Source organism: Cebidichthys violaceus, unplaced genomic scaffold (assembly GCF_023349555.1).
Source record: "Cebidichthys violaceus isolate CVI_PGR_0920_01 unplaced genomic scaffold, fCebVio1.0.p SCAF_11, whole genome shotgun sequence".
Taxonomy (NCBI): Eukaryota; Metazoa; Chordata; class Actinopteri; order Perciformes; family Stichaeidae; genus Cebidichthys; species Cebidichthys violaceus.
Window position 1 is genome coordinate 4,332,165 of NW_027176274.1, and position 23,540 is coordinate 4,355,704.

Here is a 23,540-nt window from a genome sequence, read left to right on the forward strand (position 1 = left end):
TTAATAGTTTGCAGCAGCTTCAAAACTAAATCAGCACAAGAAGTAAGAGTTCCTCATGAAAGGCTCTTTTTTCTTCAAAGCACTTTAGAAGTCAGATGTTTCTGTTGTTTGAACATATTAATTAAAATTGTACTTTAAATGAAAATACATAAAATGCTCAACATATGAACGCAACCCATACAAATTGTGCAAGTAAAAAAGACAAAATCCCTAAAAGCAGTTTGTTTTGATCTGAAATGAATCATGTTTTTTATTTAGCTGTGCAGCCAGATATAATTGACAGGCAGCAGCTTGGCTGCTAACTGATAAATAACATATTTTTATTTTCCAAAGTGACACATTTCATCAGATTGTCAGCATGTTCTCATACTTGCATATTTTATAACTGGATTCTTAGGTTTTATGAGCATGTTATAGAATTTAATTTGTATGAAGCTTTGTTCCACTTTTATGACATCCTGTCTGAGCTATACATAATAATACGTTCTTTGAAGCTGAACATGTTAATTACATGAAAACTGTCATATAGTGATGACATGAAAAGTTGAAATCTTTTAAAATATTCCTGAGTTCAAAGTAACACACAGCCCATCTCAACGCTGTTGAGCTACTACGCTATTACTTTCAATTAATACAAAGTCATAGGCTTTAAGGAGTGATGCCCAATGGTGGCATCCCCCGCAGTGACACCATTACAACATGACAAAGGAAATTAACCTGGACATACAATATACAAACTAGCAAACTGACCCCGCACACAGTACCAGAGCATCAATAACACTCCCCTGCGGCACATCAGCTGCAGTGTCAGCAGAACAAAGTGCAGAATGGCTCAATCTGTAGAGTTGGTGAAAATGATGAGGAGGTCAAATTGCATTTTGCTGTATTACAACATGTTTTATGAAGTTCCTGTCTGTGGTTGTCAGCATTGCAACATGACACCAGAATCTTTCATGTTGTATAGCAAACTACATATCAACCCAAATGCAGCCCTTTGTCATGTCAGAACTGTTACTCCTGGGGTTCCTTTGTGGAGACAGATCTGAGCAAAAGGGGGGGGAACACAAAAAAAACTGCAGTCTAGCTATATTGGCCGCATGTGCCATTTGTGAAAATACTCTCTACAATCACGAGGTGAATAGAAAGTGATGGAGCTAAAGCCAGGAAAAAAATATTAGATTTCTCTGCTGTCAAGCTGTCTGGCCGACAGACACGGAGGCGATAATGCTGCTGAGTGAGAAATGGATCCTCAATGCACTTTTCCTCAGCAGACATGATCAGAAATTACAGGATTCTTCAATAATGTTGATACCAAATTTGTTTGCCGTAACTGTATCTGCATCCCAGACAAAATGGGGCATAAATTCCACTTGTAAAACCAGCATATTTCTGGTGGGTATGCGTGTATGCACCAGGCTCCCAAGTAACTACAATGGCGTGCCGACTTTCACCCAGGTGACCAAAGTTTGAGACCATGTGTTCACGTCTCAGTGTGTTGTCGAGTTATTTTGAAACTATGTTAGTGATGTTTAGGACGTGTTTTCCGTACTTATGTTATGCTGTTTATGTATTTTACTGAGTTAACGTACTTATTTTAAGCCCAATCATGATTTTTGTTTAAACCTTACTAATTAGTTAAACCTAAGCAAGTGTTTTTCTTGAAATTGACGTTAACCACATGTTTACTGTGACCGTCCCAGTGCGATAAAAAGTTACGCCAAGGGGACAAAGTCAGTAGGTGACAGGTTGGGAGCATTAGTATGTGATGATTTTGCAACCTATAATTGCATCTAATAATCATCAGTCCAACAGTCACTCAGCCAGAATTGTAAACTTCCATTCATGTTTCTCATAGTATGAATATGGAGCCAGCTGCAGAGAATTTACAGGTTCTGAATATAATCAAAGCCAGTCTCCTATCAGCTCTCATGTTGGTCTTTAATTAAACCACAGAGATGAAAACCGAAATGTCACAGATTCCATGTCTGTATAGAAGAAAGGAGGTGCCAATACCTGAGCGACAGAAGAGAATAAAGGTCAAGTAGTGCATGTTTAGTGTGAAACTACTGCTATCACAGACTCATTCACTTCACTCACACAGTTTTGATTGTGGAAGAGCTTGATTGTTCAGAACGTCCATCTCCGTTGTGGTCTTGCTTTTTAATAAAAAAAACTGAGCACTGGGTCCAACAGCAGCCAGGTTGAGGCTTGTGATTAATGAGCGTGCAAGTTCATGCACGTTTTACAAGCCTCTGGAACCCTTTTGAAGTACTCACTCAGCAATATCCTTAAAATGAACTAGTTTCTACTAGTTTGCACTGTCCAACCACATCAGGCAAAAGTGTTGTAGTGATAATACTTTTTCTGAACAGCCAGACCTGAAGGCGGGTGAAATAGTCATAGACTGTGCACTATGTAGTAATTTAACAATGCAGATTTTATTATTAGCCTATATATAAAAACATTCATGTTTCTCTTAAGCTTAAGCTTAAAGCTTAAGAGAGAAGACCTTGCCTACTTTTTCACCTCCGCATTCCAAGACGCTGCTTAAAGTGGACTTGCTTGTTGGATTTTTGGTTTCGGAGAGTCACAGAAATTGTTGGACATTATTTTACAAAAGGTTAGTTTTCTCAATCAAGTGTTATACTACCTTTTCCAGATTCAACCATTCTGTAGAGCATTTTGAAAAAGCAAAATGTTTTAGTATGAGGGTCAAAACAACGGAAATAAGAACTGGCTTTCACCCAAGAATTACATTGTTGTTTATGTGTCATCACCCCCCCCCTCCAAAAGAGGAGGGTGTTGGTTTCCTATTACGACTGGCTTCGCACGCCATCTGTCTTTTAGCTTTGGTTGAAGATATACCTGTGCGTGTGACGGGAGTGGGTGAACAAAAAGAGTTGAAAAGAGTTCATATGCAATGGACCATTATAGGCACGCACGTCTGTGTTTTCCAGGGGGAGGAGAGAAGGAGCAGCCAAAGTAAACAGAGGACTTTGCACCAATCAACAGGCAGTAAGAGCTGCAGACTTGCACAGCCACCATGACTTGCAAGTCTTAATGAACGTTAAAGTCCACTGCTGGTGAAATGAAATAAGAATAAAAAGAGAAATTGCAGTTAAGGTAAATTTTTACTACTGATATCCCAAAAGACGCTCAACTTATTTCTGTTAACATATTTCATTTTTGGGATGAAATGTTGCTATAATGCTTAGACTGCACTATTTCACATGCTATAACAACAAAACGGAATCACAACGTACAATATAAAAGTTAAAAGTTGCACTATGTCACAATATATTGAATGTTGTGACACACAAAGACATGACCCGAAAAAGAGGAAGTGTAAAGAAAATAAACAAAGTCCCACAAAAGAATGATTATCCGGAGTCAAACTCTGAGCAGGCAAATTCCACTGGGAATATCATTCCCTCTGTCTTCCTGTGGTTATATGAAAGCCCGCCTGCAAACGAAACTTCCTGCTGAACTTAAACACATACACACACACACACACACACACTCACACACACACACACATAGAAGCTGTACCTCTTAAAAACAGCTGCCACTAGCTCTTACAACGAGCAAGCTTGCACTACAGAAAGGAGGCAATGAGCAGCGGGGAGTGGTTTCCTGCACTGGGACTGGTGGCCTGGCTGTGCTGCCTCAGTCCGGGTCTTGTTCAAGGGGGGAAGGTGCTGGTTATGCCTGTGGATGGGAGTCACTGGCTTAGCATGAAGATACTGGTGAAGGAGCTTAGCCAAAGGGGCCATGAGGCTGTTGTGCTGGTGCCTGAAACCAGCCTGTTGATCCATGGCTCAGAGAGCTACAAGACTGAGATCTACCAAGTGCCCTACACCAAAGCTGAACTGGATGCACTATTCGACCTGCTGAAGGATGGAGTTTTCCTCAAGCCACCAGACATCACAGATATGTTTGTCGACCTGCAGCGGTTGATTAACTTTACATCGATGCAGGTGAAAGGCTGCGAGAGTTTACTGAACAACCAGCCTCTAATGAGTCAACTGAAGGGAGGGGGCTTCGATCTTGTGCTTACAGACCCCTTCCTTCCCTGTGGCTCCATCCTGGCTCACATCTTTTCCATTCCTGCAGTTTATTTCCTGCGTGGACTTCCATGTGAGCTGGATATAAAGGCTAACCAGTGCCCCTCTCCTCCTTCCTACGTTCCTGTGTACTACTCTGGGAATACAGATGTCATGACCTTCCCACAGAGAGTCAAAAACATGGTGATGTCCATTTTGGAGTCCTACGTGTGCAAAATAATGTATGCCAACTTTGACGATCTGGTCAGCAGGTACCTAGGAGACAACATGACCTACAGGGGCATTATTAGCAATGGCGCAATCTGGCTTCTCAGATATGACTTTGCTTTCGAATGGCCCAGACCTCAGTTGCCAAACATGGTTTTTATTGGAGGGATCAATTGTGGACAGAAAGCTCCTCTGCCAGCGGTGAGTATTCAAAGAATGTATGTCAAAGTAAATAAGCGTGCGTCACATCTGGATTCACTTAAGGCAAACTGTATACATGCTCTTTGTTGAGTCAGGCAAAAGCAAACCCCTAAGATGCTGATGAAATGAAAATGACACACACAAAATCATAACTTAGTGCTACCAGGTGCTGAAAATATAGTAAAGATTTTTTTGGGCTGTTTATCATAATTGACCAACAATTGTCTCACTACATTGTGAAAGAACGGGTTTGTCTGCTCACATGGAAGATTCAGTGTGTGGAATGTGAGCAAGGGAAAGCAGATTTATAGATTATGGCAAGCTAAGAAAAGAAGTGAGGGGCCCTGTTATGTTAACAGGAATCAAATACTCAAGCAATAACAGAGGGTCGGTTGAAATAAGCACAATCAAGATTATGCTCCTAATAATATTTAATTGGTGCTGTTTACGATGTTGATCGAGTTAATTCCTTTCAATATACTTTAATGCATTGCAGCAGCTTTTGGTCGTTGCCCACTAGATCGTACTTAACACGTTTTAAAAACTATTTTTTGTGTCTTTTCCAACCCCCTGCAGGTCTTGGAGGAGTTTGTGAATGGCTCAGGAGACGACGGCTTTATCGTCTTTACCCTGGGCTCGATGGTGTCCAACATGCCCGAGCAGAAGGCTAAACAGTTCATTGACGCCTTTCGGCAAATTCCTCAAAGGGTAACAATAACCATTTACTGAGATTCAATCCAATAACCTGCATTAGTCTATGAATGAAAAAAAAGTGCTGCAGTGGTTGGCACCATCAGGACATGTATTATTTCTGTTTCAGGTTGTTTGGAGATACACTGGAGTCTTATCTGACGATGTACCTAAGAACGTGAGACTTATGAAGTGGTTACCTCAGAATGATCTCCTAGGTGTGTTTAGTTTTACCCCAGACAGTGTTATGTATTAAAACATGCCATCGTGTATGTAAACTAATCAATGCATGTTAAACATTACCTGCATTTTGGACTGGACCTAAAATAGTTTCTTTGCTCCTCAGCCCATCCCAAAGTTAAAGCCTTCATCACTCACGGAGGTACCCATGGTATCTATGAGAGTATCTGCAACGCTGTACCCATGTTAATGTTTCCACTCTTTGGGGACCAGGGGGAAAACGTACATCGCATGGTGTCCCGAGGTGTTGCAGAGAAACTCACAATGTGTGATGTGACAACTGAAACCCTATTGGCTGCACTTAATAGAATCATCAATGACAAAAGGTAAGACAAGTGCATGTCAATTAAAGACAATAGTCACTCATTTGTATATATAAATCATGAAACTCACTGTGAAAGAAAAGACTACACATTTTTGTGTTTACATTCAGTGTAACTCAACAAAACACATGTGCATCCATGAGCTCAAAGACATGTGTTAAGTGCATTTACTTCCTCATAAAAGCCAAAAGTACTTTAAATCCAGCATTGTTCCATCCATGTTTACTAGCATTAAGTTTTCTTCTTCTTTGATGTTGCTAGCGCATTTCTGCGTACCTTGGCGCATTACCACCACCCATATTACAATGTATAGTGTGAAACCATTGGCAGGACTTTGTACCACATCACACGGGTGACTGTGGCTAAGTGGAGAGCAGGGCCGCCTTTCAATCAGAGGGTCTGCGGTTCGATCTCCGCCTCCAGCTAGTCTCATGTCTGCGTGTCCTTGAGCAAGACACTTAAACCCAAAATTGCTCCCGTAGCTGCGTCTACGGTAGATAGATTGTACTGAATTGTAAGTCGCTTTGGATAAAAGCGTCTGCTAAATGACTGTAATGTGTGTCCTTCTGTGTGCACCAGATAAACTAAACAGAAATAACAACTCCATATGGCCACTAGAGGTCTAAAACAACACAGAATTTATTTTTACTCCGATGAAATTTTGAAAACCCTATTAACAGACGAAAATAGACAAATTTGATAATATATACTTCACACTGTAGTATGTAAAAGAATATGTTTAATTTTGATAATTTGTCCATCAAGTCCCTGCACACCCATGGTCCACCCACACAGGTGTTATCACATACTTGGCCTTAGACTTCTTATCTGGACTGTGTAGGCATGTACAGGGAGTGCTTGATTGACATCTCCCTCACTCCTCTGTTTGTTATAGGCACTCTTAAAGGCACCTGTGAAGTGTTCTTGTTTGTGTGTGTAGAACACATTGTCTGTACTAGATTTAACAAATGTGTTCCTTCCTCATGACACATTTATGTGTGTCCTTCTGTGTGCACCAGATAAACTAAACAGAAATAACAACTCCATATGGCCACTAGAGGTCTAAAACACCACAGAATTTATTTTTACTCAGATGAAATTTTGAAAACCAAAAAAAAAAAGACACCAAATGTGCACCATGTGACCTGCAGCCATGTGTGCATACAGTGTCTTTGTGTGCATGCAGAAGATAAACAAAGTGGGAGTCCACCCATAGAAAAAAGTCGCTCCATAATGCTTCTAGTAGCTAAAAGAGTTACCAATTTGCTTCTTCTGTTGTTGTTGTTGTTAGAAGGTAAGCCATCTTGTTTATTTGCAGTGTATTCTATCTTTAGACTGACATAAATGTTTTGCATCTGATTTTACACATTTTAAGTTTCAGCAGTGTTTTAGGAAATAGTTGTGCTATAGCCCTTGAGGATATACGGTAGACCTTTTGATGAACAGAACTGGAGATCATCCCATTAACTCAAAATATGACTTTTCCCCAGTTACAAAGAGAAGATGGTGACGCTGTCTCAGGTACACTTGGACCGTCCTGTTGAGCCTTTGGACCTGGCTGTCTTCTGGACCGAGTTCGTCATAAGACACAAAGGAGCTGCACATTTAAGGATAGCTGCACATGACTTAAACTGGATTCAGTACCATAGCCTGGATGTCTTCGGCTTGTTTTTCATCATTCTCGTCACTGTTCTGTGGGTGACAGTCAAATGCTGCTCACGCTGCACCCGCATGTGTTTCAGAAGGGGCACACCAAAGAAAAAGCGAGAGTAGTTTGTAATTCATCTAATTCATTTGTTCAATGAGTTCTGTAATGAAATACAAATTGGAGTTTGAAAAAACATGCAGGTTGTTTGTATTTGAGTGTGTGTGTGTTGATGATTTTATCTGTAATAATTTTTTATAACAGGAACTATTTTGGAATAAATACACTTTAGACTGTTGTGATTTTGGGCAATACGAATAAAGTTGAATGACATAGACATTACTTTACTTTGAAGTTTCTCCAGGTGGACTGTCCAGCACTGTGATTGTGGGGTAAATGGTTTTACAGGCTGCAGGAGCTAACTTTGGTTATTGAGTGGGTGGAATGATTTACTGACATATCACTAACAACAGTAGCTAATAGCTTAATTCATACATTGATTTGATGATGAATTTCATGAATGTGATTTGAAGTTGGCTCGTGAATGAGATTTTGAAGGGCTTTTATTTTGAAATGCTACATCAGAATGTCCTTGTTTCCTCTGAGTGACACCTTGAGGTGGCCTGCTATTAATTTGAAGTAAAATGATGTTGTAACTATCCACAATTTCCTCTAACATCAAATCTGAAATTAGACAAATTGTCTCATGAATGAGATTTTGAAGGGCTTTTGCTTTGAAATGCTACATCAGAATGTAGACTTATAAAGGTGGTTAACCTCTCTTCGCAGGAGGCCGCGGACCTCTCGCTCTGATGTTGTTTGAGCGATGAAGTCACGCCAAAAAGTCAGCTGGATCCGGTTTACAATGAAATCGAATTAATAATTCACAGAAGCTAAAAGACACTTAGAAACTGAATTACACTATCGATAGTAAGGATTCGTGAAACCCAGTTCAAACACTGCCCTCCCCAACAGGCCGACAAACGCCAATTTGCTGTAAAAGAGGATCGCCATGAAGAACTGAATAACGTCTCTCCAAACAATGTTTTTATACCCGAAAGTCAGTAGTTTACTTTCAAAAGTCCATTATCAGCTTTGTGATTGGCTGAAATCCGATTGTCTCCTCCTGTACTCTGACAATTCTCTCCATTGGTCTAAGTGATCAGGATAATATCTGAATAGTGTCCGCTGGTCCGACCTGTCCTCCTCCTCGTAAAACTGCGTGTACCCGACCCCCACGCTTTCTTAGGGCTGTCTTCATCTACATCTCTGTTTGATCAATACGTCTCCTTCCCCCACTGTTCACACCTCACATTCCTGAAGCCGGCTCTCCAAACTCTTCTCATTACCATACAGTTGTTTTTGGATCTGAAAAGCCTGTCTCAAAGGTCTCTCTCTTTCCCTCAAAACATTCAGTAACTATATTTAATAGTTTAATACATAGAATGATTATACTTTTATGATTTAACACTTCTTCAAATAAACATGTTATAACATTATATCCACCACTAGGTGTGCTTATTAAACACACTAACATTGCTTTTTAACTTTAAATTCTTCACAGACTGCACTACTTCACATGCTATAACAACAAAACGGAATCACAACTTACAATATAAAAGTTAAAAGTTGCACTATGTCACAATATGGTGAATGTTGTGACACAAAGACATGACAGGAAAAAGAGGAAGTGAAAAGAAAATAAGCAAAGTCCCACAAAACAATGATTATTGTCACAGCCTGGCTCATAGACTGAAAACAAGAACGGGGAGACAACGAGCCAGAGATGGGCAGTATTTCTATTACTTGTATTTCAAATACGTATTTCAATTACTTTTGAGTATTTTGTAATTTGTATTTGATAAGGCCGATAAAAAATCTAACGTAATTTGTAACAAAATAATTTAGAGTGGAGTAATTTTGTATTTAAAATACTCAAAATACTTTCTCCACGAATCAAAAAACAGTTCACGAGTTCAGCCTTCAGAGCTTCAAGTTCAACGGATTGTCTCTCAAGGTACATATGTTATCTGAGTGTGAAAAATGTCAACTAGCTTGATGTATAATTTATGTCTGGGTCTGGCTACATAGCCTATTGTATATACATGGTGATGGTTATAATATCAAACTAGCGATCGATGCTAACATGCTAATGATACTAGCATGCTGTCTAGGCTAGTGCATAGCCAGTGTTTAGCAAGTTAACTTATCAGTGGAGTAGCTAGCTATAGGAAGAGGGAGATTGGGAGCTTGTATGTTCATGATAACCTTATCAAGAGACTTCTGACCATCTAATCTCGCACTGTATTACAAGTGATGCTGTATCTTCTCAATGTGAATGTCATAATGCCATATCAATTACTGGCAGATACTATAGTTCACAGTTAGCCAGGCTATGACAGTAGATGTCCATTTGTTAAAAAAAACATTAAAATCCAATTTATTTGATTTAAAAGGCATATTTTGAAAGTATTGTTAGTTTTATTATTTCATACATTCTACAGTTGGCCAGGTGGACAAAATGTATCAGTACAGTCATTTATTTAGGCTCTTTACCTGTGTACAACTGGTTTTAATTGCTTTTATAGTATACATAGGCCTACTGTGTGATGTTATTCATATGTGATGAATATTTTCTTGTTGATACAAAGCCAACGTTTATGGGCTGTTAAGTCCCATTAATACAAATATATCTATACACAATCAATCAAGTTGTTGTCTTTTAATAGCTTTGCTTAGTTACACTGACATTCTGTGACTGATCTTCCTTTTTGTGGCGTTCACCAGAGCTTTGTCTACATTACATACATATATATATATATATATATATATATACATGTATATATATATATATATATGTATATATATATATAGAGCCCAAACCTGAATGCTCTGCTATTCCAAATTGTGAGAAAACAGAAAATCCAGAAAAAAGTATTTCCTATATTTTAAATACAAAATACATGTATTGTATTTTGTTACATTTTCTGGCACCAGTATTTTGTATTTTATTTTAATACATTTATTTGAGGGGTATTTTGTATTTTGTATCAAAATACATTTTGATGTATTTTTGCACATCTCTGCGACAAGCTAGCAGCCAAAAGGAAACAATTTATTTGTCTCGTCAAACACAGATAGCACAATGTTCCCAGCAGACAGCACCAACGGTCGTGAGCCCGTCAACAGCGATCTTCCCTCCAACCCCTCGCTGCCACCTGAACAGGGTATTTGTAAGGCCCCCAGCCACACCGGCACAGGTGCTGCTCATCCGGCTGACGAGCCTCCAATCACCACCTGCAACACAGGAAACAAAACGCGGGCACCCAGTGCATGATAGGAGGAGGGTCGTCACATTATCCGGAGTCAAACTCTGAGCAGGCAAATTCCACTGGGAATATCACTCCCTCTGTCTTCCTGTGGTTATATGAAAGCCCGCCTGCAAACGCAACTTCCTGCTGAACTTAAACACATACACACACACTCACACGCACACACACATATAAGCTATACCTCTTAACAACACCTGCTCTAGCTCTTACAACGAGCAAGCTTGCACTACAGAAAGGAGGCAATGAGCAGAGGGGAGTGGTTTCCTGCACTGGGACTGGTGGCCTGGCTGTGCTGCCTCAGTCCGGGTCCCGTTCAAGGGGGGAAGGTGCTGGTTATGCCTGTGGATGGGAGTCACTGGCTTAGCATGGAGGTACTGGTGAAGGAGCTTAGCCAAAGGGGCCATGAGGCTGTTGTGCTGGTGCCTGAAACCAGCCTGTTGATCCATGGCTCAGAGAGCTACAAGACTGAGATCTACCAAGTGCCCTACACCAAAGCTGAACTGGATGCACTACTCGACCTGCTGAGAGAAGGACTTTTCCTCAAGCCACCAGACATCGCAGATATATTTCTCAACATGCAGCGTTTGATTAACTTTACAACGATGCAGGTGAAAGGCTGCGAGAGTTTACTGAACAACCAGCCTCTAATGAGTCAACTGAAGGGAGGGGGCTTCGATCTTGTGCTTACAGACCCCTTCCTTCCCTGTGGCTCCATCCTGGCTCACATCTTTTCCATTCCAGCAGTTTATTTCCTGCATGGACTTCCATGTGAGCTGGATACAAAGGCTAACCAGTGCCCCTCTCCTCCTTCCTACGTTCCTGTGTACTACTCTGGTAATACAGACGTCATGACCTTCCCACAGAGAGTCAAAAACATGGTGATGTCCATTTTGGAGTCCTACGTGTGCAAAATAATGTATGCCAACTTTGACGATCTGGTCAGCAGGTACCTAGGAGACAACATGACCTACAGGGGCATTATTAGTAATGGCGCAATCTGGCTTCTCAGATATGACTTTGCTTTCGAATGGCCCAGACCTCAGTTGCCAAACATGGTTTTTATTGGAGGGATCAATTGTGGACAGAAAGCTCCTCTGCCAGCGGTGAGTATTCAAAGAATGTATGTCAGAGTAAACAAGCGTGCGTCACATCTGGATTCACTTAAGGCAAACTGTATACATGCTCTTTGTTGAGTCAGGCAAAAGCAAACCCCTAAGACGCTGATGTAATGAAAATGACACACACAAAATCATAAGTTAGTGCTACCAGGTGCTGAAAATATAGTAAAGATTTTTTTGGGCTGTTTATCATAATTGACCAACAACTGTCTCACTACATTGTGAAAGAACGGGTTTGTCTGCTCACATGGAAGATTCAGTGTGTGGAATGTGAGCAAGGGAAAGCAGATTTATAGATTATGGCAAGCTAAGAAAAGAAGTGAGGGGCCCTGTTATGTTAACAGGAATCAAATACTCAAGCAATAACAGAGGGTCGGTTGAAATAAGCACAATCAAGATTATGCTCCTAATAATATTTAATTGGTGCTGTTTACGATGTTGATCGAGTTAATTCCTTTCAATATACTTTAATGCATTGCAGCAGCTTTTGGTCGTTGCCCACTAGATCGTACTTAACACGTTTTTTAAAAAAAATGTTGTGTCTTTTCCAACCCCCTGCAGGACTTGGAGGAGTTTGTGAATGGCTCAGGAGACGACGGCTTTATCGTCTTTACCCTGGGCTCGATGGTGTCCAACATGCCCGAGCAGAAGGCTAAACAGTTCATTGACGCCTTTCGGCAAATTCCTCAAAGGGTAACAATAACCATTTACTGAGATTCAATCCAATAACCTGCATTAGTCTATGAATGAAAAAAAAAGTGCTGCAGTGGTTGGCACCATCAGGACATGTATTATTTCTGTTTCAGGTTGTTTGGAGATACACTGGAGTCTTATCTGACGATGTACCTAAGAACGTGAGACTTATGAAGTGGTTACCTCAGAATGATCTCCTAGGTGTGTTTAGTTTTACCCCAGACAGTGTTATGTATTAAAACATGCCATCGTGTATGTAAACTAATCAATGCATGTTAAACATTACCTGCATTTTGGACTGGACCTAAAATAGTTTCTGTGCTCCTCAGCCCATCCCAAAGCTAAAGCCTTCATCACTCACGGAGGTACCCATGGTATCTATGAGAGTATCTGCAACGCTGTACCCATGTTGATGTTTCCACTCTTTGGGGACCAGGGGGAGAACGTACATCGCATGGTGTCCCGAGGTGTTGCAGAGAAACTCACAATGTGTGATGTGACAACTGAAACCCTATTGGCTGCACTTAATAGAATCATCAATGACAAAAGGTAAGACAAGTGCATGTCAATTAAAGACAATAGTCACTCATTTGTATATATAAATCATGAAACTCACTGTGAAAGAAAAGACTACACATTTTTGTGTTTACATTCAGTGTAACTCAACAAAACACATGTGCATCCATGAGCTCAAAGACATGTGTTAAGTGCATTTACTTCCTCATAAAAGCCAAAAGTACTTTAAATGCAGCATTGTTCCATCCATGTTTACTAGCATTAAGTTTTCTTCTTCTTTGATGTTGCTAGCGCATTTCTGCGTACCTTGGCGCATTACCACCACCCATATTACAATGTATAGTGTGAAACCATTGGCAGGACTTTGTACCACATCACACGGGTGACTGTGGCTAAGTGGAGAGCAGGGCCGCCTTTCAATCAGAGGGTCTGCGGTTCGATCTCCGCCTCCAGCTAGTCTCATGTCTGCGTGTCCTTGAGCAAGACACTTAAACCCAAAATTGCTCCCGTAGCTGCGTCTACGGTAGATAGATTGTACTGAATTGTAAGTCGCTTTGGATAAAAGCGTCTGCTAAATGACTGTAATGTGTGTCCTTCTGTGTGCACCAGATAAACTAAACAGAAATAACAACTCCATATGGCCACTAGAGGTCTAAAACAACACAGAATTTATTTTTACTCCGATGAAATTTTGAAAACCCTATTAACAGACGAAAATAGACAAATTTGACAATATATACTTCACACTGTAGTATGTAAAAGAATATGTTTAATTTTGATAATTTGTCCATCAAGTCCCTGCACACCCATGGTCCACCCACACAGGTGTTATCACATACTTGGCCTTAGACTTCTTATCTGGACTGTGTAGGCATGTACAGGGAGTGCTTGATTGACATCTCCCTCACTCCTCTGTTTGTTATATGCACTCTTAAAGGCACCTGTGAAGTGTTCTTGTTTGTGTGTGTAGAACACATTGTCTGTACTAGATTTAACAAATGTGTTCCTTCCTCATGACACATTTGCAAAGCCTATTTTTCAAAAATGTTTTGAAGAAGTTCAGTTTTTACACCCATGTTTGCTTTCTATGTTTGTTGATGCCTTGCATGAAACCGTGCTTGTACATCCACACTCATGCTACAAACAAAACAAACACACCAAATGTGCACCATGTGACCTGCAGCCATGTGTGCATACAGTGTCTTTGTGTGCATGCAGAAGATAAACAAAGTGGGAGTCCACCCATAGAAAAAAGTCGCTCCATAATGCTTCTAGTAGCTAAAAGAGTTACCAATTTGCTTCTTCTGTTGTTGTTGTTAGAAGGTAAGCCATCTTGTTTATTTGCAGTGTATTCTATCTTTAGACTGACATAAATGTTTTGCATCGGATTTTACACATTTTAAGTTTCAGCAGTGTTTTAGGAAATAGTTGTGCTATAGCCCTTGAGGATATACGGTAGACCTTTTGATGAACAGAACTGGAGATCATCCCATTAACTCAAAATATGACTTTTCCCCAGTTACAAAGAGAAGATAGTGACGCTGTCTCAGGTACACTTGGACCATCCTGTTGAGCCTTTGGACCTGGCTGTCTTCTGGACCGAGTTCGTCATAAGACACAAAGGAGCTGCACATTTAAGGATAGCTGCACATGACTTAAACTGGATTCAGTACCATAGCCTGGATGTCTTCGGCTTGTTTTTCATCATTCTCGTCACTGTTCTGTGGGTGACAGTCAAATGTTGCTCACGCTGCACCCGCATGTGTTTCAGAAGGGGCACACCAAAGAAAAAGCGAGAGTAGTTTGTAATTCATCTAATTCATTTGTTCAATGAGTTCTGTAATGAAATACAAATTGGAGTTTGAAAAAACATGCAGGTTGTTTGTATTTGAGTGTGTGTGTGTGTGTGTGTGTGTGTGTGTGTGTGTGTGTGTGTGTGTGTGTGCGCGTGTGTATGAGGGTGAGTGTGTGTGTGTGTGTGTGTGTGTGTGTGTGTGTGTGTGTGTGTGTGTGTTTGGTGATTGTTTTGATGATTTTATCTGTAATCATTTTTTATAACAGGCTACACAAAAAAAACTAATTTGGAATAAATACACTTTAGACTGTTGTGATTTTGGGCAATACGAATAAAGTTGAATGACATAGACATTACTTTACTTTGAAGTTTCTCCAGGTGGACTGTCCAGCACTGTGATTGTGGGGTAAATGGTTTTACAGGCTGCAGGAGCTAACTTTGGTTATTGAGTGGGTGGAATGATTTACTGACATATCACTAACAACAGTAGCTAATAGCTTAATTCATACATTGATTTGCTGATGAATTTCATGAATGTGATTTGAAGTTGGCTCTTGAATGAGATTTTGAAGGGCTTTTATTTTGAAATGCTACATCAGAATGTCCTTGTTTCCTCTGAGTGACACCTTGAGGTGGCCTGCTATTAATTTGAAGTAAAATGATGTTGTAACTATCCACAATTTCCTCTAACATCAAATCTGAAATTAGACTCTTGAGTATTTTGTAATTTGTATTTGATAAGGCCGATAAAAAATCTAACGTAATTTGTAACAAAATACTTTAGAGTGGAGTAATTTTGTATTTAAAATACTCAAAATACTTTCTCCACAAATCAAAAAACAGTTCACGAGTTCAGCCTTCAGAGTTTCAAGTTCAACGGATTGTCTCTCAAGGTACATATGTTATCTGAGTGTGACAGATGTCAACTAGCTTGATGTATAATTTATGTCTGGGTCTGGCTACATAGCCTATTGTATATACATGGTGATGGTTATAATATCAAAGTAGCGATCGATGCTAACATGCTAATGACGCTAGCATGCTGTCTAGGCTAGTGCATAGCCAGTGTTTAGCAAGTTAACTTATCAGTGGAGTAGCTAGCTGTAGGAAGAGGGCGATTGGGATCTTGTATGTTCATGAGAACCTTATCAAGAGACTTCTGACCATCTAATCTCGCACTGTATTACAAGTGATGCTGTATCTTCTCAATGTGAATGTCATAATGCCATATCAATTACTGGCAGATACTATAGTTCACAGTTAGCCAGGCTATGACAGTAGATGTCCATTTGTTAAAAAAAACATTAAAATCCAATTTACTTGATTTAAAAGGCATATTATGAAAGTATTCTTAGTTTTATTATTTCATACATTCTACAGTTGGCCGGGTGGACAAAATGTATCAGTACAGTCATTTATTTAGGCTCTTTACCTGTGTACAACTGGTTTTAATTGCTTTTATAGTATACATAGGCCTACTGTGTGATGTTATTCATATGTGATGAATATTTTCTTGTTGATACAAAGCCAACGTTTATGGGCTGTTAAGTCCCATTAATACAAATATATCTATACACAATCAATCAAGTTGTTGTCTTTTAATAGCTTTGCTTAGTTACACTGACATTCTGTGACTGATCTTCCTTTTTGTGGGGTTCACCAGAGCTTTGTGTACATTATATATATATACATATATATATATATATATACACATATATATATATATATATATATATATATATATATATATATATATATATATATATATATATAGAGCCCAAACCTGAATGCTCTGCTATTCCAAATTGTGAGAAAACAGAAAATCCAGAAAAAATTATTTCCTATATCTTACCAGATACACCCGAGGGTCCCCCATTTGGACGCAGAGTACATCAAAACTTAGAGAGTTTTGTGTTAAAAGTAACTGGCAGAGAACCCACGAAGAACGAATATAGTGATGTTATAGTTCTGCAGAAACCTCAGCGTCCTGGGAACAACATGAACTAGGTCACTTCTACATGAGACAAACACATCTCCCATCAGCCAAGCAAACAAATAACAAAATATCATAAATCATACTCGATATGACTGGGACAGACCGGAGAAAAAGGCTGCTACACTCCGTTAGCAACGTGCTACCTACGAACATGCAGCATGAAAAAGCACGAGCGCCTGACGGAGATTACGGACATAGTTTCCATTTCTCTCCCCGGTAAACCATCGCAGAGATATTCAGCTTCGAACACAAAAAGTCACACAGCTTTCATCGAATATTGTACTTACTTTTGGTCGAATCTCAGCGAAAAAATGGAATATCTCCGTACTTCCAACGCATGTTTGTCCAGCTGCTGGTGCTCCGTGTGAATCCGTTCGATTCGTGTCTCTCCGACACTCCTCGGATTCTTGGGAGGGTTGGAAGCTCAGCAAATCAGATTTCAGAGCTGGACCTTTTTGAGCTTTATTGGCTAATAGTGCTGTCAATCATCTAGCTTTCAATTCCAGGCAATTCTATTGGCTCCTACGGTTCGAAGGATGTCTCAATGGTGAAAATCGGAGAAGGGGGGGCTGAGATACAGCCCTGAACAGAGAGTCTGAAGCAGGATTTGACCTTAAACTAAATAACTAAAAAGGGCATAGAAAGAGCTTAAAACACTCAAAAAAGGTCCAATCTTCGGTCTATTGATTCAATGAACATCATGAGTGATACATAGAAGTGATATAGAGTGTTTTTGAATTTTAAAAATACTTTTTTAATGAAATATTGGAGTATTTGATCAGTTTTCTAATTTGAAATGTTCTATATTTCATAAATGTTTCACTGTATCTATGTATAGCTGTGTATATAGAGCCTATATCAGTTGTTCTAAGAGCCCAGCATATTAAAAGTCTTGGATACCCATACTTTCCAAAAAACAATACCCTAAAAGTGCTGTTTTTCAAGATCGAGCTTTTGAGTTTTCCAAGTTCTGCTGTGTTCCATCCTTATCTTATGTGAACCAGTAACATGTATTCTGATAGTTCCATGATTTTTCTCATCTCAAAAATATATATATTTTTTTTTTTATACAATTAATTAGGTATTTCTTATCTTTATTCGAGCTGAGGCCTGCAAATAGGTCTCGTTTTTATACAAAATACATGTATTGTATTTTGTTACATTTTCTGGCACCAGTATTTTGTATTTTATTTTAATACATTTATTTGAGGGGTATTTTGTATTTTGTATCAAAATACATGTTGATGTATTTTTGCCCATCTCTGCAACAAGCTAGTGGCCAAAAGGAAACAATTTATTTGTCTCGCCAAACACAGATAGCACAATGTTCCCAGCAGACAGCGCCAACGGTCGTGAGCCCGTCAACAGCGATCTTCCCTCCAACCCCTCGCTGCCACCTGAACAGGGTATTTGTAAGGCCCCCCAGCCAGTGTGACGGGAGTGGGTGAACAAAAAGAGTTGAAAAGAGTTCATATGCAATGGACCATTATAGGCATGCACGTCTGTGTTTTCCAGGGGGAGGAGAGAAGGAGCAGCCAAAGTAACCAATCAACAGGCAGTAAGAGCTGCAGACTTGCACAGCCACCATGACTTGCAAGTCTTAATGAACGTTAAAGTCCACTGCTGGTGAAATGAAATAAGAATAAAAAGAGAAATTGCAGTTAAGGTAAATAGAATGAAGGTAATCATTTTTACTACTGATATCTCAAAAGACGCTCAACTTATTTTTGTTAACATATTTCATTTTTGGGATGAATTGTTGCTATAATGCTTAGACTGCACTATTTCACATGCTATAACAACAAAACGGAATCACAACGTACAATATAAAAGTTAAAAGTTGCACTATGTCACAATATATTGAATGTTGTGACACACAAAGACATGACCCAAAAAAGAGGAAGTGTAAAGAAAATAAACAAAGTCCCACAAAAGAATGATTATCCGGAGTCAAACTCTGAGCAGGCAAATTCCACTGGGAATATCACTCCCTCTGTCTTCCTGTGGTTATATGAAAGCCCGCCTGCAAACGCAACTTCCTGCTGAACTTAGACACATACACACACACACACACACACACACACACATAGAAGCTGTACCTCTTAAAAACAGCTGCCACTACCTCTTACAATGAGCAAGCTTGCACTACAGAAAGGAGGCAATGAGCAGCGGGGAGTGGTTTCCTGCACTGGGACTGGTGGCCTGGCTGTGCTGCCTCAGTCCGGGTCTCGTTCAAGGGGGGAAGGTGCTGGTTATGCCTGTGGATGGGAGTCACTGGCTTAGCATGAAGATACTGGTGAAGGAGCTTAGCCAAAGGGGCCATGAGGCTGTTGTGCTGGTGCCTGAAACCAGCCTGTTGATCCATGGCTCAGAGAGCTACAAGACTGAGATCTACCAAGTGCCCTACACCAAAGCTGAACTGGATGCACTATTCGACCAGCTGAAGGATGGAGTTTTCCTCAAGCCACCAGACATCACAGATATGTTTGTCGACCTGCAGCGGTTGATTAACTTTACAACGATGCAGGTGAAAGGCTGCGAGAGTTTACTGAACAACCAGCCTCTAATGAGTCAACTGAAGGGAGGGGGCTTCGATCTTGTGCTTACAGACCCCTTCCTTCCCTGTGGCTCCATCCTGGCTCACATCTTTTCCATTCCTGCAGTTTATTTCCTGCGTGGACTTCCATGTGAGCTGGATATAAAGGCTAACCAGTGCCCCTCTCCTCCTTCCTACGTTCCTGTGTACTACTCTGGGAATACAGATGTCATGACCTTCCCACAGAGAGTCAAAAACATGGTGATGTCCATTTTGGAGTCCTACGTGTGCAAAATAATGTATGCCAACTTTGACGATCTGGTCAGCAGGTACCTAGGAGACAACATGACCTACAGGGGCATTATTAGCAATGGCGCAATCTGGCTTCTCAGATATGACTTTGCTTTCGAATGGCCCAGACCTCAGTTGCCAAACATGGTTTTTATTGGAGGGATCAATTGTGGACAGAAAGCTCCTCTGCCAGCGGTGAGTATTCAAAGAATGTATGTCAGAGTAAATAAGCGTGCGTCACATCTGGATTCACTTAAGGCAAACTGTATACATGCTCTTTGTTGAGTCAGGCAAAAGCAAACCCCTAAGACGCTGATGAAATGAAAATGACACACACAAAATCATAACTTAGTGCTACTAGGTGCTGAAAATATAGTAAAGATTTTTTTGGGCTGTTTATCATAATTGACCAACAATTGTCTCACTACATTGTGAAAGAACGGGTTTGTCTGCTCACATGGAAGATTCAGTGTGTGGAATGTGAGCAAGGGAAAGCACAATCAAGATTATCCTCCTAATAATATTTAATTGGTGCTGTTTACGATGTTGAATGAGTTAAAGTAATGCATCACAGCAGCTTTTGGTCGTTGCCCACTAGATCGTACTTAACACGTTTTAAAAACAATTTTTTGTGTCTTTTCCAACCCCCTGCAGGACTTGGAGGAGTTTGTGAATGGCTCAGGAGACGACGGCTTTATCGTCTTTACCCTGGGCTCGATGGTGTCCAACATGCCCGAGCAGAAGGCTAAACAGTTCATTGACGCCTTTCGGCAAATTCCTCAAAGGGTAACAATAACCATTACAGATTAAATCACTTTACTGACATTCAATCCAATAACCTGCTTTAGTTTATGAATGAAAAAAAAAGTGCTGCAGTGGTTGGCACCATCAGGACATGTATTATTTCTGTTTCAGGTTGTTTGGAGATACACTGGAGTCTTATCTGACGATGTACCTAAGAACGTGAGACTTATGAAGTGGTTACCTCAGAATGATCTCCTAGGTGTGTTTAGTTTTACCCCAGACAGTGTTATGTATTAAAACATGCCATCGTGTATGTAAACTAATCAATGCATGTTAAACATTACCTGCATTTTGGACTGGACCTAAAATAGTTTCTGTGCTCCTCAGCCCATCCCAAAGTTAAAGCCTTCATCACTCACGGAGGTACCCATGGTATCTATGAGAGTATCTGCAACGCTGTACCCATGTTGATGTTTCCACTCTTTGGGGACCAGGGGGAGAACGTACATCGCATGGTGTCCCGAGGTGTTGCAGAGAAACTCACAATGTATGATGTGACAACTGAAACCCTATTGGCTGCACTTAATAGAATCATCAATGACAAAAGGTAAGACAAGTGCATGTCAATTAAAGACAATAGTCACTCATTTGTATATATAAATCATGAAACTCACTGTGAAAGAAAAGACTACACATTTTTGTGTTTACATTCAGTGTAACTCAACAAAACACATGTGCATCCATGAGCTCAAAGACATGTGTTAAGTGCATTTACTTCCTCATAAAAGCCAAAAGTACTTTAAATGCAGCATTGTTCCATCCATGTTTACTAGCATTAAGTTTTCTTCTTCTTTGATGTTGCTAGCGCATTTCTGCGTACCTTGGCGCATTACCACCACCCATATTACAATGTATAGTGTGAAACCATTGGCAGGACTTTGTACCACATCACACGGGTGACTGTGGCTAAGTGGAGAGCAGGGCCGCCTTTCAATCAGAGGGTCTGCGGTTCGATCTCCGCCTCCAGCTAGTCTCATGTCTGCGTGTCCTTGAGCAAGACACTTAAACCCAAAATTGCTCCCGTAGCTGCGTCTACGGTAGATAGATTGTACTGAATTGTAAGTCGCTTTGGATAAAAGCGTCTGCTAAATGACTGTAATGTGTGTCCTTCTGTGTGCACCAGATAAACTAAACAGAAATAACAACTCCATATGGCCACTAGAGGTCTAAAACAACACAGAATTTATTTTTACTCCGATGAAATTTTGAAAACCCTATTAACAGACGAAAATAGACAAATTTGACAATATATACTTCACACTGTAGTATGTAAAAGAATATGTTTAATTTTGATAATTTGTCCATCAAGTCCCTGCACACCCATGGTCCACCCACACAGGTGTTATCACATACTTGGCCTTAGACTTCTTATCTGGACTGTGTAGGCATGTACAGGGAGTGCTTGATTGACATCTCCCTCACTCCTCTGTTTGTTATATGCACTCTTAAAGGCACCTGTGAAGTGTTCTTGTTTGTGTGTGTAGAACACATTGTCTGTACTAGATTTAACAAATGTGTTCCTTCCTCATGACACATTTGCAAAGCCTATTTTTCAAAAATGTTTTGAAGAAGTTCAGTTTTTACACCCATGTTTGCTTTCTATGTTTGTTGATGCCTTGCATGAAACCGTGCTTGTACATCCACACTCATGCTACAAACAAAACAAACACACCAAATGTGCACCATGTGACCTGCAGCCATGTGTGCATACAGTGTCTTTGTGTGCATGCACAAGATAAACAAAGTGGGAGTCCACCCATAGAAAAAAGTCGCTCCATAATGCTTCTAGTAGCTAAAAGAGTTACCAATTTGCTTCTTCTGTTGTTGTTGTTAGAAGGTAAGCCATCTTGTTTATTTGCAGTGTATTCTATCTTTAGACTGACATAAATGTTTTGCATCGGATTTTACACATTTTAAGTTTCAGCAGTGTTTTAGGAAATAGTTGTGCTATAGCCCTTGAGGATATACGGTAGACCTTTTGATGAACAGAACTGGAGATCATCCCATTAACTCAAAATATGACTTTTCCCCAGTTACAAAGAGAAGATGGTGACGCTGTCTCAGGTACACTTGGACCGTCCTGTTGAGCCTTTGGACCTGGCTGTCTTCTGGACCGAGTTCGTCATAAGACACAAAGGAGCTGCACATTTAAGGATAGCTGCACATGACTTAAACTGGATTCAGTACCATAGCCTGGATGTCTTCGGCTTGTTTTTCATCATTCTCGTCACTGTTCTGTGGGTGACAGTCAAATGTTGCTCACGCTGCACCCGCATGTGTTTCAGAAGGGGCACACCAAAGAAAAAGCGAGAGTAGTTTCTAATTCATCTAATTCATTTGTTCAATGAGTTCTGTAATGAAATACAAATTGGAGTTTGAAAAAACATGCAGGTTGTTTGTATTTGAGTGTGTGTGTGTGTGTGTGTGTGTGTGTGTGTGTGTGTGTGTGTGTGTGTGTGTGCGTGTGTATGAGGGTGAGTGTGTGTGTGTGTGTGTGTGTGGGGGGGGGGGGGGGGTGATTGTTTTGATGATTTTATCTGTAATCATTTTTTATAACAGGCTACACAAAAAAAACTAATTTGGAATAAATACACTTTAGACTGTTGTGATTTTGGGCAATACGAATAAAGTTGAATGACATAGACACTACTTTACTTTGAAGTTTCTCCAGGTGGACTGTCCAGCACTGTGATTGTGGGGTAAATGGTTTTACAGGCTGCAGGAGCTAACTTTGGTTATTGAGTGGGTGGAATGATTTACTGACATATCACTAACAACAGTAGCTAATAGCTTAATTCATACATTGATTTGCTGATGAATTTCGTGAATGTGATTTGAAGTTGGCTCTTGAATGAGATTTTGAAGGGCTTTTATTTTGAAATGCTACATCAGAATGTCCTTGTTTCCTCTGAGTGACACCTTGAGGTGGCCTGCTATTAATTTGAAGTAAAATGATGTTGTAACTATCCACAATTTCCTCTAACATCAAATCTGAAATTAGACTTTTGAGTATTTTGTAATTTGTATTTGATAAGGCCGATAAAAAATCTAACGTAATTTGTAACAAAATACTTTAGAGTGGAGTAATT

General features: G+C 40.0%; 3 protein-coding genes across 3 annotated transcripts; all 3 read left to right on the forward strand.

Moving 5' to 3' along the window:
• The first annotated feature begins 3,486 nt into the window (after window positions 1-3,486).
• On the forward strand, window positions 3,487-7,707 carry LOC137892761 (UDP-glucuronosyltransferase-like). The gene is made up of 5 exons (XM_068738128.1): window positions 3,487-4,472; window positions 5,049-5,180; window positions 5,293-5,380; window positions 5,509-5,728; window positions 7,216-7,707. Exons 1-5 carry the CDS (start codon window positions 3,612-3,614, stop codon window positions 7,496-7,498), a joined length of 1,584 nt encoding a protein of 527 aa, XP_068594229.1. The 5' UTR covers window positions 3,487-3,611; the 3' UTR covers window positions 7,499-7,707.
• A 3,086-nt stretch (window positions 7,708-10,793) lies between these two features.
• Window positions 10,794-16,396, forward strand: LOC137892776 (UDP-glucuronosyltransferase-like). Its single transcript, XM_068738153.1, has 5 exons — window positions 10,794-11,805; window positions 12,382-12,513; window positions 12,627-12,714; window positions 12,843-13,062; window positions 14,549-16,396. The coding sequence occupies exons 1-5, from the start codon at window positions 10,945-10,947 to the stop codon at window positions 14,829-14,831; spliced, it is 1,584 nt and encodes a 527-aa protein (XP_068594254.1). The 5' UTR covers window positions 10,794-10,944; the 3' UTR covers window positions 14,832-16,396.
• A 2,502-nt stretch (window positions 16,397-18,898) lies between these two features.
• Window positions 18,899-22,926, forward strand: LOC137892768 (UDP-glucuronosyltransferase-like). The gene is made up of 5 exons (XM_068738140.1): window positions 18,899-19,842; window positions 20,302-20,433; window positions 20,563-20,650; window positions 20,779-20,998; window positions 22,485-22,926. Exons 1-5 carry the CDS (start codon window positions 18,982-18,984, stop codon window positions 22,765-22,767), a joined length of 1,584 nt encoding a protein of 527 aa, XP_068594241.1. The 5' UTR covers window positions 18,899-18,981; the 3' UTR covers window positions 22,768-22,926.
• Window positions 22,927-23,540: the final 614 nt, after the last annotated feature.

Excerpts from the sequence above, each read along its gene's own strand:
- LOC137892776 (XM_068738153.1), top strand. The coding sequence starts at position 10,945 with ATGAGCAGAGGGGAGTGGTTTCCTGCACTGGGACTGGTGGCCTGGCTG. Across the intron at positions 12,715-12,842 it reads ACCTCAGAATGATCTCCTAG|CCCATCCCAAAGCTAAAGCC; the intron begins GTGTGTTTAGTT and ends TGTGCTCCTCAG. Across the intron at positions 13,063-14,548 it reads AGAATCATCAATGACAAAAG|TTACAAAGAGAAGATAGTGA; the intron begins GTAAGACAAGTG and ends ACTTTTCCCCAG.
- LOC137892761 (XM_068738128.1), top strand. The coding sequence starts at position 3,612 with ATGAGCAGCGGGGAGTGGTTTCCTGCACTGGGACTGGTGGCCTGGCTG. Across the intron at positions 4,473-5,048 it reads AGAAAGCTCCTCTGCCAGCG|GTCTTGGAGGAGTTTGTGAA; the intron begins GTGAGTATTCAA and ends AACCCCCTGCAG. Across the intron at positions 5,381-5,508 it reads ACCTCAGAATGATCTCCTAG|CCCATCCCAAAGTTAAAGCC; the intron begins GTGTGTTTAGTT and ends TTTGCTCCTCAG.
- LOC137892768 (XM_068738140.1), top strand. The coding sequence starts at position 18,982 with ATGAGCAGCGGGGAGTGGTTTCCTGCACTGGGACTGGTGGCCTGGCTG. Across the intron at positions 19,843-20,301 it reads AGAAAGCTCCTCTGCCAGCG|GACTTGGAGGAGTTTGTGAA; the intron begins GTGAGTATTCAA and ends AACCCCCTGCAG. Across the intron at positions 20,999-22,484 it reads AGAATCATCAATGACAAAAG|TTACAAAGAGAAGATGGTGA; the intron begins GTAAGACAAGTG and ends ACTTTTCCCCAG.